Genomic DNA, 16,180 nt, shown 5'->3' on the forward strand with positions numbered 1-16,180 from the left:
CAATGATGGTTTCTGCCCCAGCCCGCTACCTAGTGTTCTTTCAGTACTTTGGCACTAAATATAGGTAGGTGCCTCAGCTGCCTCGTCAGCCATGTGCGGTGGGTGCAAATCAGCGCCTGTTGCGGCCCTGGCGGGGGGGTGTGTGTATGTGTGTGTGGGTGTGTATGTATGTGTGGGTGTGTGTGTGTATGTGTGTGTGTGAGCCATGGGTGGCGATGGGAGAGCTACGAGGAGGCGCCGGGTGAGCGCAGTGGGTTTGGTGAGGGATCAGTCCCTTGCTGAGTAGCTGAGAGCGGCCAGGGAGCTGGGCTCTTCGTTATAATGTGAGGAAGGGGATGGTTTGGGCAGAAAATGTGTAAAATGGGCAAAGAGAAGACGTCAAAGGCCAAACTGTGACCTCAGGCAGGGGGCAAGTTACTGCGTTCCCTGGAGTGGCGGTGGTTTGTTGGGCACCTGGTGGTGCGGCTAGTGCTTGGGTTCAGATACCTGCGCTGCTCGAGAGATGAGGTGAAGGGATCTGTGGGCTGTGAGTCCTGCAGGAGGATAGCTGAGGGGTTGGGTTTCCCCAGGCCTTAAACATCCCACATGTGTAGCTGTGCTTGTTTACATTTAAAAAAAAAACCCATGTGGGAGAACTTGTGCAGCCCCGATTCATGGAATTGGGCCTATCTTCATGAGGATTTTACAGCATGATACCATCATATGCCAAAACCCACAATTCTTTTGCAGTGCATGGTCTGTGCTGCTGTGGGCACTGACCTAAATTACTCCGTGTAGTTACAGGAAGGTTGGGTTTAGCCTCGGGACGTATCTCTGCACTTCAGCAGCTTTCGTGAATGGCTGTGACTTCTGTAGGAGAGAAGGAAGCTTTCACAAACCATCTTCATGCTCCTTAGCCCCTTTATGACATCCACAGGGCCTGCAAGAAAGGGACCTGCAACTGGCGACCAGCTCTTGGCCCTGAAATAGTTTTATTTGTAAATCCTTTTCTAGTGTAATTTGTCTACCTTATCTTCTCAACACATCAGCCTCCAACTGAAGGGCTAGTCCAGAGAGTAACATCTGAAGGGTGATTTTTTTTTATCTCCAGTCTCCTTTCTTGCAAGTAACTGCTGCATCTGTTTTCCTGTCCATTCATCAAAGTGTTTGGTCCCTGCAAGTTCCGTAAAAAGATCCAGGTCACTCAATAGCAGACAGTTTGATGACTGTCCCCCATTAACTTCTGGAATGTGTTGGTGGACTCTGTCAAGTCCTTGAGTCTTGACACATATCAATAACTTGTATTTGTTTTGCTTTGCAGTGGGGTTATGGAGACTTCAAATGATCAGTCAGTGGTTGGAGTTCAGAATTATTTGGAGGTAGGTCCTTGCTAATCATATTGTCATTAAAATGAAACTTCTAGGGTCACACTCTTGAGCTACAGATATTATCAAGGATAAATATTTTTAGGTTGACACTCAATAAAAGACATTTGCATAGTGCTAAACACTATTAATATTCAAAAAAATCAAAGTGCTTTAAAAGTTATGTCAGTATACAGGTGGGAGAAATAGGTCAGGGTGAAGTCAGAGACATAAAGATCCTGATCCCGATCCCGAAACAGATATGAACCTTTCAAAAAGACTTGACATTGAGGTATCAGAGTCCAGAACTCTGTTTCTGGGCGCCCCTGCTCAGGTGCTGGCCCACCTGAAGGTACTTAGCTTCATTAACACTTGTGCTTTGCCTCAGCTCTGAGCAGGATTAGCTGCTCTGCTTCTAGTTCATGTCTAAGTCCTTTACAGATTTAGAACCTAGATGCTGCAGCCTCCTGGGAGAGGATGTCTCTGATAGGTGTTTTCAGACACAGAACAAAGCACGGGGTGATATCCATTGTTCCAAAGGCAAAAAAATGCTTCGTTTCCATTCTTCTGGAGTTGTTCTAATATGCCGGGGAAAAAAAGGTAGGATCCTATCATCGCTGTTGTTCCTGTGCTGCTCCCAGGGATTTCCCAGAATGTAAGAATGGCTTTCAGGACCAAAATGCTGTTTGGGCTTGGAGTGAGTGTGCAACAGGAGTGTAAAAGACCCGCTCTTACACCAGTGAGTGGAAAGTGAGTCACTCGCATAGTGTAAATGCTCAGCACACCTGGATGTGTGTGTAACCCAATTGTAATTTCATTACAAGCTGCTGTTGAGCTGCGTTTATTTGAGCAGTGCTGGGTGAATCGCATGTTCTGTGCAGGGCAGGAATCACAAGGAAGCTGCATTAATTTTCTTTCTTGTCTCAGAAGCATCATGTAGTTCAAAATGAAGATTGTGCCCGTTTATAAGAGATCATTGAAGAGGTTGAAACTGCTTGCTTTAGGTCAGATCGTACCTTTTTGTTACTCTGTTCTCATTTTCGGTCAGCTTGTCTAACCTGAGATCACAGTTTGAAGGTGGTGTGCCCAGCATGGGATAGTCTGTGCTCTGTCTGCATGAGCTACAATCCCGCTGTTGTGAAGGAGCAGAGTTGTTGAGGAGCTGGTCTGGGAGCAGACTTGCTGTCCCCCCTAGCCACGCTGTGACCGTGGCCAGGACGTTTCCACACTGTGCCTTGTGAGGGTGATAGTGCTTGCACGCTCTTGCTAAGCAGTCTGCAGAAGGAAAAGTGATGAATTATGGTTTGAGTAAGAGTTCTCAGGGTGTACTTGTATGGCTTCTTGCCTGAGACCATTGTGGAGAAAGTGTCTAAATATTGTGCAGATCTTGAAAGAAGAGCCCCAAAGGACTTTCTATCTCATTTATCTAATCCTCTGAACCATCCAGTGTCTCAGCCCCAGGCGCCGGACTTCGGGTGAGCCCAGCAGTTGTTTTGCATTACCCAAGTAACTTTGTTTTAATAGGCAAGTGGGTAGGATGGGTGATTAAAGGAGAAAAGAAGAAGAAAAAAAGAAAAAGATAAACTTATTTGGTGTTGTCTTTTCACAGTATCAGCACTTTGCAGGCCAGTTCTGGGATATGTGCTTTGCTTTCATGTGGTGGTATTGATGCTGGGCACTGCTGAGCAGGGCTGTGTCTATTAGAACCACATGGGAAGTCTTAAAGCAACTTTAATAGAAAACTTCTGGGGCCTGTAGGAATTTATCTTCCTCCCATTTCTGTGCAGCCTTGAACTTCACAACTTTCCAAAGCCAGGAAGGCAGCTGAAGGGAAGGGCAAAATTAAATCTCTAATGAGATCCTTATTGTATTCAAATACATTCAGACATTTGCAGTTACGGACAAGCAAATAACCTGTGAGGTGTAGATGTTGTGTTTCAACAACTGTGCCATTAAAAGGGTAATGGAGTGGTGTGTGTGTGTGTGTACTGCAGCCCTCTGTGCGATAAAGTAAAATTGCTGGACTGGGGCTGAGCAGAAGTCCTGTCTATAACCCCTTGTCATCAAAAAGCACTGTATCATATGGGGCAGAAGCTTTTGTGGTCCTCAGTACTGCTATGTAACATAGCCCTGGGACTCTCTGGAGGAAGTGGAGACTTGTTTTAGTTCGGGGGCAGATGTAGATATTTGAAGGAGCTTTTAAAATAGCTTTGAGGGGGTGAGCTTTGCAGACAATGCTTTCTTTCTTGGAGACAACGTATTTGCCTTGAAGTACTTGGAAGCTCCGCTTGCTAGTGATGGGTCCAAACCAAAATTCCAGACCTTGCTTCCCCGGATCGGGAAGTTTGAATTCTGTGACTTGGCTCCCTCCAGTTCCATGTGGAAACTCACAAGATGCAGGGCTTGGTGCTCTAGTCCCGATTCTTACAGATGTCCCTGCTGTAAAGGGAGAGCTCCTGTGTAGCACCTTTTGCTAAAGTGAGTAGCTGTTGCTTGTGCTAACAGGCACCATATGCGAGGCCTGCTAGGATCTACAGAATCAAGTTCCCTTTCACGTTTGGTTTGAACCATCTCCTGAGTGTGCTGTTTCCCATTGCGCTGGTGAATGCTGCCCAAAACTAATCTTCCTCCCACAAAGCTCTGCTTTGGCCAGCAGCCTTGTGCTAAGGCCAGATATTATTCCTCATGAAAGGAAAAGGGGGAGTAGGAGAGGAGAGAAAGAGAACATACACAAACTCCTTACTATGCAAGGCAGCTTTGGTACAACCTCCTGTTCCCCCCTTTCCTCCCTCGCCTCCACCCCCCAAACAAAAAAAAGAAGAAAGGAAAATGGACCCAGAGAACCGTCATCTTCAACCCCTGTTTGGATAATAATTTCAGTGGCATAAGAGATTGCTTTGGAAACCCTTTCTTCTAGCGGAAACCACTTTCTCAGCTTTTTCCTCCTGGCTTTCACTTCAGCTTTCATCTATTACACTAAAACGATTTTTAATTAGTTTCGTTTGACATAGCACCCATTGAGTCAGTGAGGTGTGATGACTTGCAACCAGAAGCTTGCACATTCTTGTTTATTAGAACACAGCAAAGTTGCTGCATCCCCGGCAATGCAGTGCAATCCGTTGTGTCTGTGCAGCTAATGCCATTGAGCATGATGGAACCACTAAGCAATTCAGCTGCTGTGAAAGAGAATTAGATGCTTATTTTTCCAAAACATTCCTAATGCCCAGTTTCTCTTGAACACACCCCTCCACAATGGATTTCACAGGTTCCTTTTGTGGTTCCCAGATACTCTGTAGAGGTAGATGGCTGAGTAGCTTTCTTGAGGACTTTTTATTTAAACTTCAGGGAGAGAAGTGGATGAACTTTTGCTTCCCCGCCATAGGTGGTATACGTTAGTGGGCCTGTTCTTCATCTCGCTGCTCCAGCGTTTGTACAGACCAAGAGGGGAACGGAGCTTTGAGTAATAATAGCGATATGGAATGTGGATCCATATCATTCTGGCACACAACAGTGGAAATTTCAGCATGATTCAAAATATGGAAGTGCTTAGTGAATGAAACCTGTTAACAGAACAGGCCTACTAAGTGCAAGTAATACTTTCCCCTGCATCACTGGTATGCAGGCTGTTAGAGGTATAAACTGGCACCCTGGGATGCTTGTTGCTGCTCCAGGAATATGGTTGTCTGGAAAGACTATGACTCGGGAAGTAGAGACTAAATGAAAATGGATGAGATCTGGCTCAATGAAAGGCCTCCAGCAGGTGCCAAGCCAAGATTTCGGAGTTTGTAACACCTGCTAAAGGGAAGGATATTTGCATGCTCTGTGGCTTAAAGAAGGGAGCAGAGACCTGTGGACTCTGAGCACATGGGAGGACAACCCAGCTCCTTTATTCCTGTATCTTCTCTACTGCTTTTTAGCTGGGTGCCCATAGGTAAATTGCTCAACTTCTGCCTCAGTGTGGTGGGGTTGGCCTCGGCTGAATGCCAGGTGCCCACCAAAGCTGCTCTATCACTCCCCTACTCAACTGGACAGGGGAGAGAAAATATGATGAAAAGCTCGTGGGTTGAGATAAGGACAGGGAGACATCACTTGCCAATTACCATCGCAGGCAAAGCAGACTTGACTTGGGGAAAATCGCTTTAATTTATTACCAATCAAACCCAGAGTAGGATAATGAGAAATAAAAACTGAATCTTAAAACACCTTCCCCCCACCCCTCCCTTCTTCCCAGGATTAACTTCACTCCCGATTTTTTTCTCTCTCTCTTCCCTCCAGCAGCACAGGGGGACGGGGAATGGGGCTGAGGTCAGTTCATCACACGCTGTCTCTGCCGTTACTTCCTCCTCAGGGTGAGGACTCCTCACACTCCTCCCCTGCTCCAGCCTGGGGTCCCTCCCACAGCATGAACTTCTCCCTCCACGAACTTCTCCAACTTGAGTCCCTCCCACGGGCTGCAGTTCTTCAGAACTGCTCCAGCATGGGTCCCTCCCACGGGGTGCAGTCCTTCAGGAGCAGACGGTTCCAGCGTGGGTCCCCATGGGGTCACCAGCCCGGCCAGCAAACCTGCTCCAGCCTGGGCTCCTCTCCCCATGGGGCCACAGGCCCTGCCAGGAGCCTGCTCCAGCGTGAGCTTCCCACAGGGTCACAGCCTCCTTCAGGCACCCTCTGCTCCAGCATGGGGTCCTCCCAAGGCTGCAGGTGGAGAGCTGCTCCACTGTGGGCCTCCTTGGACTGCAGGGGGACAGCCTGCCCCCACCTTGGGTTGCACCAGGGGCTGCAGGGGAATCTGCTCTGGCACCTGGAGCTCCTCCTCCCCTCCGTCTGCACTGACCTGGGTGGCTGCAGGGCTGCTCCTCTCACAGATTCCCATTCCTCTTTTCTGCTGCAAAATGCTCAGGGTTTTTTTCTTTATTTTCCTTTTCTTAACTACATTATCCCAGAGGCGCTACCACTGTTGCTGATGGGCTCAGCCTTGGCCAGCAGCAGGTCCATCTTGGAGCCAGCTGGCATTGGCTCTGTTGGACATAGGGGAAGCTTCTCGTAGCTTCTCACAGAAGCCACCCCTGTAGTCCCCCCCGCTACCAAAACCTTGCCATGCAAACCCAATACACTTGGTTTCCCCCAGGGGAATCCATAGATGATACCCAACAGGGCAGGGATCTGGATTAATAGCAGTAAAGCCTTTTGAGTTCCTCAGATGAAAGGCCTGCTTGTTTCAGGGGCTTGTTTTTTCTGAAAGGGCAGGAAAAACTGGTTGCTATCCAAGCAATTACTAAATGTAAATAATGCGTCCTTTTTGAAATTCAGTGTGGGTGATATTAACAGATTAAAGTATACAGGAACCAGAGGAGGAAACCATCAGCTGCCTATAGGCTCAAAGGACATCTGGATGGTACAGAGACAAGATGTTTGCATAGGTGAAGGGGTCATTTCTGAATTGCCTGTGAAGAAGTTCAGCAGTTCAGAAATTCTCTCTTTAAGGAGATTAATGAGGATGGGATATAAATGAAATACTACAATTGAAACTGGAGGCAGCAGTTGATAGTATATTTTCAGCTATTAGGCTGGAGGAGGAATCCACAAACAAAGCTTTCGGCTTTCACAAACAGAGATTTGTCATTGATGGTGGTCACGTTCCTCCTTGGATGCCCAGCACATACATCCTTCAGTCGTCTCTCCAGAGAGGTATGCCTGGGAGAAAATTGTGCTGGAGAAGGGTGGCTGTGAAAATACCATTTGGTGAACCTGTCATTTGGTTCTGCACCTCTGTGGATTCATTGTCTGACTTGAGCGGGGGAAACAACCGGATTTGCCCAGGAGTCTGCAATCCTCTCTTCCTCGCCAGGCTGCTCTCCAATAGAGCACAGCTCCCGTTGGCAGAGAAGAGATCCAAACAGTGTTCCTGTTATCCAGCTTTGTTCAGATGCAGTGTGGGATCCAAAGGAGTGTTGCATCCAAACTTCTCCAAGCCCATAACAAGAAAGGAGGATGTTTTCCATGTTCTCTCCTGTTCTCTCTCTCCCTCTCCCCCCCACTCAACTATGTTCCCACTGGCTGCTTTTTGCCTGATGAGAAAAGAGGGGGAGAAGAAGGTGGAGGAAGGGAGGAGCCTGCAAAATCCAAACAGATCTTTGCAGAAACTGCTCTTAAAATGCAGCTTCTGCTTTAATACACATTGCTGAGGCACAAGCCAAGGTCTACTGCAGAAAACTACTTAATTTCTGTCTGCTTAAGGGTGATAAATAAAGATTTTTCATTGTTAATTGTAACCACATGTGAACTCCAAATAGAAGGATTAGGAAGGGGAAAAGGCTAGGGTCATTTTTGTTCTGTTTCCCAGGTCTTCCCCTGCAGCTCAGTTAGATTTTTCCTTGCCTCCTTGTGCATTTTAGCGGTACATTTCTGAGAGCCCAGAATCCTGTCTGCTCAAATAGTAGGAGTCTGGAAGGCATTTGTGAGTCAGCAGTTCAAACTTTATTGACTCTTGGTACCAAATTAAAATCTAATAAAGACCACTGCTGGGCTAACTACTCAGGAGTGGAGATGGGAAATAGAAGGAAATTTCTAGTCATTCATCTGATTTTCTGCTTTTTTGCTGTTTTTCAGTTTTTCAGATATGCTTCACTCATTCACTGTAACAAATTACATTGGATTTTCTGTCTAAGGGCCTGCCCTTGCAAAGAAAAAAGTTGTATTTTGCAGTGCTCCAGCAACCTACTTTAAAACTTTACTGTAGGTGTAGAACTACTATGATTTTTAATATTGCATTAGTAAGTTATTGGAATACCAAGGTTTCTGACGTACCAGTATTTGCCCCTTCCCAAAACCCACCCTGGCTTTGCTAAACTTAGGCCAGTCTAGACAGACCCTTAAATACGTAGCATCTAATTAACTGTGTTAGCATCTCTTTTGCTCTCTCACTTTTGTGTGTGCATCTTGATTAAAAGACACCATAATAATGACTCACTAAGCAGGGCTTTATTTACTTTCCCAGCAGGAACCTGTAGCAATTCACCCAGTTGTTTTTCCAGCCCTTTGTTAGTGGGCAGAATGGAAAGGCAGAAAAAAAAGGGGATAAAAAAAGGGATAAAAGCCAGCTGTGTGGAGAGGAACAGCTGGGAAAGGGAAACAACAGTCCTAGGTACAGGTGGATTCTCCAGCAAATCCATGCCAAAATCCATATGCAGAACCTGAAGGATCTCAATGGCTGTCCTTCCCCTTGCGTTAAGAACAGTAGGTTTCAGCTTGCTGCAATATAGTTTGCTAACTAATTTTTAAAGTACATCTCGGCTGCAGTGCAATTTCAGGGCCTTTTTGCTCCAATAAACTTGAACACTGTGACTGTAGAACTTTAGTTCTGATGGTGTAAATAACGTTTGTCGTTTTCTGCTTTAGTCTTGCTGTGGCAGAGGTCTTAGGATGAGTGAGACATCACTTGAATGAATATTAAGGCAACCCTAGCTCCTGAAGAAAACAGTACTCTCAAGGATTAGCCAAGTCCTGCATTAATGCAACTGTGGAAGCAACAAATATAAGGAAGTTTCATCTTGTGATTGCCAGTGGCATGTGTTTGTCTGGTGGTTATTTGTGCCTGCTGGGGTAGCTCGGTGTCAGCTCCTCAACTACTGGTGTGTTTTACGAGAGCTGTGTCTTGATTCTTAGATCTGTTTATATTTCTCAGTGGGCCTAATAAATGCATTACATCAGTGCTGTGCTACTACTCATCTGGTCCCCTGGCTCCTTCTCTGCTCTCCACAGTTAATGGAAGCACGTTGCCCTCTGTAGCTGTGCTCCCATTGTGGATGGAAAAGAACTTCTGTCTGCAGCAATAAGCCATAGCATTTTACATTCTGGCCTGCACTGGAAGCAAAGGATGCAGCCTGAGCTCCATCAGGCCTCTCGGCTGATGTCATTCAGATATCCCTGCTTGCTGTTTCCATCCCTTTAAAGCTTGGGTTCTGCAGCTCTCAAAGAGCTGTTGAAGCAATCCAAGTCCAGTTCTTAGCAGTAAATTGCGGGGGTAGTGTCTGGGTTTAAATGGGTAATTTTCTGTCTCCTTTCCCACTCACCCCATGGTATAAAGTAAAGGATAGGGAGAGGAATATTTTTTACTGTATTTTGTCCATGTAAGGAAGCTCACATGGCATTTTGGATGTTCCATTTGAGGTGATGTCAGGACAAAAGGTGAGAAGCCACTGGTGCCAAGAGAGTCCCCCAAACAGGCTCCTCTCCATCCCTTTCTTTGCAGCCCACTGTAAAACTCCCAATTACTTCCCTGTGTGAGCAGTAAGAATGTGGTTAGCAAGGAGGGGGATGTTTCTTCCTAGCTAGCTCAAGGCAAGCCCTCTATTCATGAATCCATCTCTTCTTGGCTTTCAGAAGGCAGCGCAGAACCTAAAACCCGTTGTTCCCATCAAATTCCACATCTCCAGCCGAACAGATACTGGCGTCCATGCACTCTGCAACTCTGCTCACTTTGACATCCACAGGGCACCGGGGAAGCCAGCGTTTAATGAGAAACAGCTCCTCCACTGTCTTAATTACCACCTGAAGCCTGAGCCAATCCGGTGAGTTGGCGGCAAGTCAAAATCTTTTCTTTTGCTCTTGTTGGGAGAAAGGAGGAAATGCAGCAATGATCTCCCATCTTCACCTGCAATGCATGTTTTCCCCCTGTTATATGTGTGGGCAAACCAATCCCATGCACATGTGTATTTCTGCGGCTACCAGACCCCTGGCACATAAAAGATGGGGTTTGTTCCACCATTGTTGTTAGGAGATCATCTGTTCTAGTACCGCTAAAACGAGAGTTGTTGTGAGAGATTGGAGTCACCATGTAAGTATTGAATCCACTGGGAAGACTCTTGTTTCACACATGAGCCAGAACATCAATGTGTTAACTTGCAGTGCTGCTTTATTCCCCAAACTTCCTAATTTTCTTTGTTTATTGAATTAGCACTTAGCAAAAACTTGGCTGCTCTCATCTCTATCTGTGCAAAAAGATAAAGAGCAAACAAAACTGCTGTGTTAGCATAGCCTGCTCCTTCCTTCCCATGCGATCAGCCTCTTCTCCCTGCTAGACCAAGGCTACCGCTTGCCATGGTTTATAGAATTTACATAGAAATCTCCAGTTTAATAGTTTTGTAGCAAGACTTGAAGATGTTTTACTCAATGGGATAAAGTCCTTTTCAAACTCTACCCAACTGTTAGCGAGAGTTGCATATGGATGTAGTAAGGAACTTGATACAAGAGCAGAACAGCCATTTCTTCTTCCTATTTCCTTCTCTTCTTTCTTCTTGTTAAGAGTTATTACTTCTTGCACAATTTCAGAGTGACCTTATTTTGCATGAGACCTGGGTCTAAATGCCCACCCCCAAAGGCAGAAAAAAATGATCATTGAGCCAACAGTTTCTGTTACGAATTTGCATCCTAAGTAATTACTACGCCCTGTGAATTTTTGAAAAGGTGGATTGAATTTCATGTTCTTTGCTTTTCTTCCCAAGCTGTTGTGCAGTTTCTCTGTCAGCTGTCAGTTTCTGTGTTCCTCCCCGGACATGGGTGCATTTTTCTGGTTCAAGTGTAAATTGAATGAAACATTAGGGTTTTTAGACTAAAAGCTGAATCTGTCCTATGTCATAGAATCAACATGCCATTTGCCCGCAGCTGCTTTGCCGCACTTTATTCATTCTTGTGTTACTTTGTCTTCTTTGCATAAACTAAAAACTCTTCAAGGCACAGCCTGTCTGTACAGCGTTTGGCACAGAAGGACTGTGCGGTGCCCTACTGAAGAGTCTGTCAAAGCACTTCAGTGTTGTGCAGGAAGATGGGTAATTTGTAGGAGGTATCTAAGTGAGCAAAAGAACTTTGATGCAAGATGCCAACTGGTGATTACTCAGAGGCTCAGGTTGCTTTGTTTCACATTACGACAGTCTTTCTGATGTCTGGTGGCATGAACATAAAGGAAGATTATGGAGGCAAATTCCCCTTGCCAGAGTGAGAGCCCAGGACAAAAAAGCACATCCCTCCCCACCCCAGTGAATGGATTGTTGTAAGAACAGCAACGTTACTATGAAGTACACTCCCCCTTCCCGCTTCACCCAGTCTGCTTTATTTTCTAATCTCCTCTTTGTGAAATGGGGGCTGCCCCAAATGCTGATACAGCAAAGCCTGGGATTTGAGGACTGACACCATACTTGCATCTGTTCTTGGTTTTGCAAGGGAGGATTCTAGTTCTCCAGGGCTTGGGGAGCAGTGAATCCAGCTCTAAATGTGCAGGTGCTCAAACACTTTGGGGTCTGAGAGAGGGAGAGATGAATGACGGTGTTACTTTTTTCCCAGGAGGTCTTTCATGCGTGTTCCACATGCTGTATAAAGCAGAGAGTGAGTTAGTATGAATTGTTCAAAGCTCTGCAGAAGGTGTTCATCTGCATTCAGTCAGCTGTTTTGACTTTTTCAAGGCATATTGCAAACATTCAAACCTTAAGCAAAGGAAGGAGGAAAGCAATCCCAGGTGGCAGAGTCTTCTCTTGCTTTGACTATACTGGTGGGTGTTCAGTACCTCTGGAAACTAGGCCCCCAGGATCAGGCTCTCCAAGGTGTCTGCCACTGTTTTTAGAAGCAACAAAGCAGATTGCCTGCCTTTGGTTGGCAGTAGAGATAGGCGGCTAATCCACAGATGTGACTAGGGGATGAGACATTCCAGCATGTCCTGGTCATGCCAGTGACACCTGCAGTGCTGGGCAGAGTCTAGCTAGGCTGCAGAAACTCTCCATCTGCATTAACGTTGTGTGAAACACAGGTTAACTAGCTTGTTCCAGCAGTAGCTTACCTGGAGTAATGTTAAGTGCTGTGTTGTTTAGCAGTCCCTGCCATAACTTGCTCCAGACCACATACTGACTCAATGTGAATCGGAGGTGGACTGAAGGGGGCAGCTTCTGGTCCAGTGGCCATTGCCTAGACCTGTGTTGGTGCAAGGAGCAATGTTAGGCGGAGGGACTCTGCCTCCAGAGTTCTGCTATGTCGTGTCTACAGGCGATACTAGCTCCAGGGAACAAATTCCAACCTATGCTGATAGTCGTGAGTGTGTGAGACAGTGGTGGCTTGACATTTGCTGCTGTAACAAGGTACTTTGTGACTGGCATCCCACCTATGCACCTTCTGTAGGCCTATCCCAGGGAAGTGTTTAGCGCCTGCAAGCTCTCTTGGCCTCAGAATTGGGTTTTGCAGTGTTTTCCTGCAGTGTTTCTGGAGTCCTATGTCAGCGATGCTTTGCATTTATTTAAATACAGTGGGACCTTTTGTCTGCAGGCTCTCAACTTGGTCAGTGACTGGAGCAGAAGCTGCAGCAGCTGTCTCGGAGCCAGCTGCATTCTTTCACCTCCAAACAAGCACCAGGGGAGCCATCAGAGGGTGAAGGGGAAGAGGAAGTAAAATCCTTGGAATCCGAACTCAGGCAAGAGGGCAGGAAAGCACTGAGCACGCCTTATCACTAGAGGCACATAGTCCCTGTTTGTGGCTGTTTATTTTGTTGTTTTAACTGACCCTTTTCCCTGGATGTTTACAGTTGCTTTAACAGCATTTGGACAGTTTTGGGAACAGCATAAGCCCACACCGTTTTTCCCCTTTGATCCTATGTCTTCTGACTGTCCATGTTAGCTTAGCTATTGCTGTCCCTCCGTGACACCTTCTTGCGATGTCTTGGAGTGGGTGAGCTCAGCCCAAAGGCAGCGTGAGATGACTGTTATGCTGCTTGGGCTTGATATAGCCTGTGGCTGCCATTAGAAATGCATCAGTCCCCAGAAATCTGTAAGGGCAATTTCTCTCTCCCCCCCGCCCCTTATTTGCAAAAATGTGTTGTATCAGTTTGCAGAGTTGATTGAGTCTTTCTCTGAAAGCAAAGGTTTCGCAGTGGGTACCTGAAAGAAAAGCAAATACTGATTTCAGTGCTTTTACTACACAGCCCCTGGGCAGCCATCTAGTAACAGATCATCCATCCCAGACCGGAGATTGAGTATTAGCATGATAATATAGGATTGACATTTTTACACTTACAAATCCAGTTCCTCCATTGGCCTCTTAAAGTAGCAGCTAGATTCCTCTGCAGCGAGCGGCCAGAACACAAAGCAAATCTCTCTCACAAGTTAGCTAAGTTGCATGCTTAACATCTGTGAGTTACTGTCCCTTGACAGCTTTCACCTTCTTTGACATATGTGTAAAGAGTCTAACGCAGCTGCTGCGGGGTGGGACTCAAGATTATTTCTTTTCAGACTGTGTCAATTAAAAAAACCTCAAAAAAAGATTCTGAAATAGAATTTGACTTATGTGGGGTTTTGGTTGTTATTTTTGCTCAGACTGAAAACTAGGTCGGAATCTATGCACCCTGGAAGTCAAACCCTTTCTGGAAGTTCTAGCAGTAACAGGGAACGTGAAGTAGGTCATAGTTATGATTTTCTTCCTTAAAAGATTAAAGCAGTTGTTTGAGAGTCAAAACTAGCGGATTTTACATCTGGAGGGTACCACTGCAATGATCAGTCTCTTCCAATTCAGCCAGCAGCCACTGAACCTCAGTGTCTCTCCCCTGGGTTTAGGCTTGTAACTTGTGAGTTGTGTTGTCTAGCTTTCATGGAATAAATTGTCCTAGAGAGCTAAAACTACTGTTGTGACCTTGCCACTTTCAATACAAGTAGTCACACAGATGCACAGTTATAGCTAGCTTTGTGATACCGTGACTGATCAGTCCAAAAGGTGCTGAAGAAAGTTTTAAGTTAGAGACCGTCTCCAAAAGGAGGCAGCAGTGGGATCTCGCAGAGAGGAAAAATGTTTTGTCTCATGCTAAGATCTGTCAGGTACGTATCAGGAGGTGATACCTTCTGGTAGAATGCAATACGGGCCTGATCAGTTAGAGAGTTTATCAGTGGGCAGTCAGCTCTATTTCTTCTTCCTCCCTTGGGCTGAACCTTTTAAAAATGGTTCAGCTGCTTTCCATTAAGGAGCTTGGTGATGGGCAGGAGTCTAAGTGTATTCAGCAACCATCCCCTCCCTCTGTAAATATTACTTTGCCAAGAAGAATTCTGTCCTAACGCTGAAGAGAAAACTCAGCACTTTCATGTGGTTGCAAGCAGGGGGTGATGGAGAGAGGGATCTTTGTGAGAACACGTTATTGTCGATAGAGCTTGGAAGGGAAACAAGATTCCAGGCTGGCTGACTGTATCATCAGCAATAATAACCTTCTTTGTAGCATGATGGGTCTCTTCTATCAACTGATCTGTCTTTTAGATTTGCAAAGCATATTTGAAAGGATCTTGTCCATAAAGATTAGAGTGTATTTCATAGGTGGGGTGGCTTTAGGAAGACTTTGCTGTCACTTAGGTAGCAATGGCAATACAGTAGACTCATGCTTTCTGTTCATAGAATCATAGAATGTTTTGGGTTGGAAGGGACCCCTAGAGGTCATCTAGTCCAACCCCCCCGCAGGAGCAGGGACACCGCTAACTAGATCAGGTTGCTCAGAGCCCCATCCAACCTGGCCTTGAACGTTTCCGGGGATGGGGCCTCCACTACCTCTCTGGGCAACCTGTTCCAGTGTTTCACCACCCTCATTGTAAAGAATTTCTTCCTTATATCTAGCCTAAACCTATCCTGTTTTAGTTTAAAACCATTACTCCTTGTCCTGTCACAAGTTTTAGTTTTGTAAGCACACAATGTGACAACAAGACAGAGCTGGGATTCCTCCCACCTCCTGCAAATTGGCATTTAGTTTCTGTTGTCAGTGGAGAGAGAAGGATGTACTTCTGGAGGACAAATTTGTATCTAATACATTGCCATTTCTAGATGTCTTCAGGCTTTTTTCCTTCATCCTCCTCTGAAATTCAGGCTCTGTTGAAAAGCTAAAGAATGCCATGAGTCTTTATTTACCATCAGTCTTCTCAACAAGGCCTGAAATATAGTGTGTTTGAAGACCTGCTGGAATAAATGCCTGGGAAGACATTCCTAGCTAGAAGGAGCCTATGGTAGCAATTGCATCTGCTAGGAGGGGCAGGAAAGGCCGCCTGTGCTGAAGAATCATGTGAGCATAAATAGGCTTTTCAGAAAGAGTCAGTCTATCAGAGGGAGTAAAAAGATGGTTATTTAATAAAAATCACATAAGCATTAACAAGAGAAGTTCAAGAAGATAGATGAAATGCTTGTGGAGGCATGTAAACAGAGGGAAATAAATGTGATATTATTTCGTTTAGAAGAGGCTGGAAGTCCTAGGTTCAAACTCCATTGCAGGCCTGGAGGAGGTAGTTTGCATTTCTACTGAGAGTTTTAGCAGTGGAGCAGTCTCCTGGGCTTGTTGCTGCACATCTTTGTGGAGGCCCGTGGCTCAGCTTTAATTTCTTCTTCTGTGGTCTGAGTCTTTGCAGTCAAGGGATGTGAGCCAGAGGCGCTTGAGCTGGCAAAAATCCCTGAAGCACCAACCTTTTTAAAGTAAATAAGTAAGTTTGTGTATTACTTGGTCTCAAATGGTATCATATTTTTTTGGCTGCCCTGGGTCCCTTCTCCTCCCTATGCCAAACTCCGAAGACAGAAGGGCGCACAGCAGGAGAAAAACTACTTTCTAAGGAGAAATATCCTCTAAAGTAACACCTACAGAGGGATCATGCCTATGTAATAGTGAATCCTTGCTCTATGTTCCCTGCAGTATGGTGAGTAGCCAGTACTCTGGGGTAAGGGAATATCAAATCCAGGAAAAACTGCTGCTGACGTGTTCAAATCAATGCTAACACTTTGGGGGAGGTGCAGAAACGCAAGGAAGCTCTGTTTTCTCCCTTGCCAGAGAGAAGGGTGTTTTCCCCTCT

The 16,180-nt window shown here is 45.8% G+C and overlaps 1 protein-coding gene across 2 annotated transcripts in view; it reads left to right on the forward strand.

The window, feature by feature from the left end:
* Positions 1-5: 5 nt before the first annotated feature.
* The window catches only part of PUSL1 (pseudouridine synthase like 1), a 30,829-nt gene continuing 14,654 nt past the window's right edge, over positions 6-16,180 (forward strand). For both annotated transcript variants that reach the window (XM_035902128.1, XM_009646763.2), the window contains exons 1-3: positions 6-64; positions 1,301-1,358; positions 9,723-9,910. In XM_035902128.1, coding sequence (XP_035758021.1) covers positions 6-64; positions 1,301-1,358; positions 9,723-9,910 — 305 coding nt within the window. The remainder of the gene's footprint in view (positions 65-1,300; positions 1,359-9,722; positions 9,911-16,180) is intronic.

Source organism: Egretta garzetta, unplaced genomic scaffold (assembly GCF_000687185.1).
Source record: "Egretta garzetta isolate BGI_Z169 unplaced genomic scaffold, ASM68718v1 scaffold29, whole genome shotgun sequence".
Taxonomy (NCBI): Eukaryota; Metazoa; Chordata; class Aves; order Pelecaniformes; family Ardeidae; genus Egretta; species Egretta garzetta.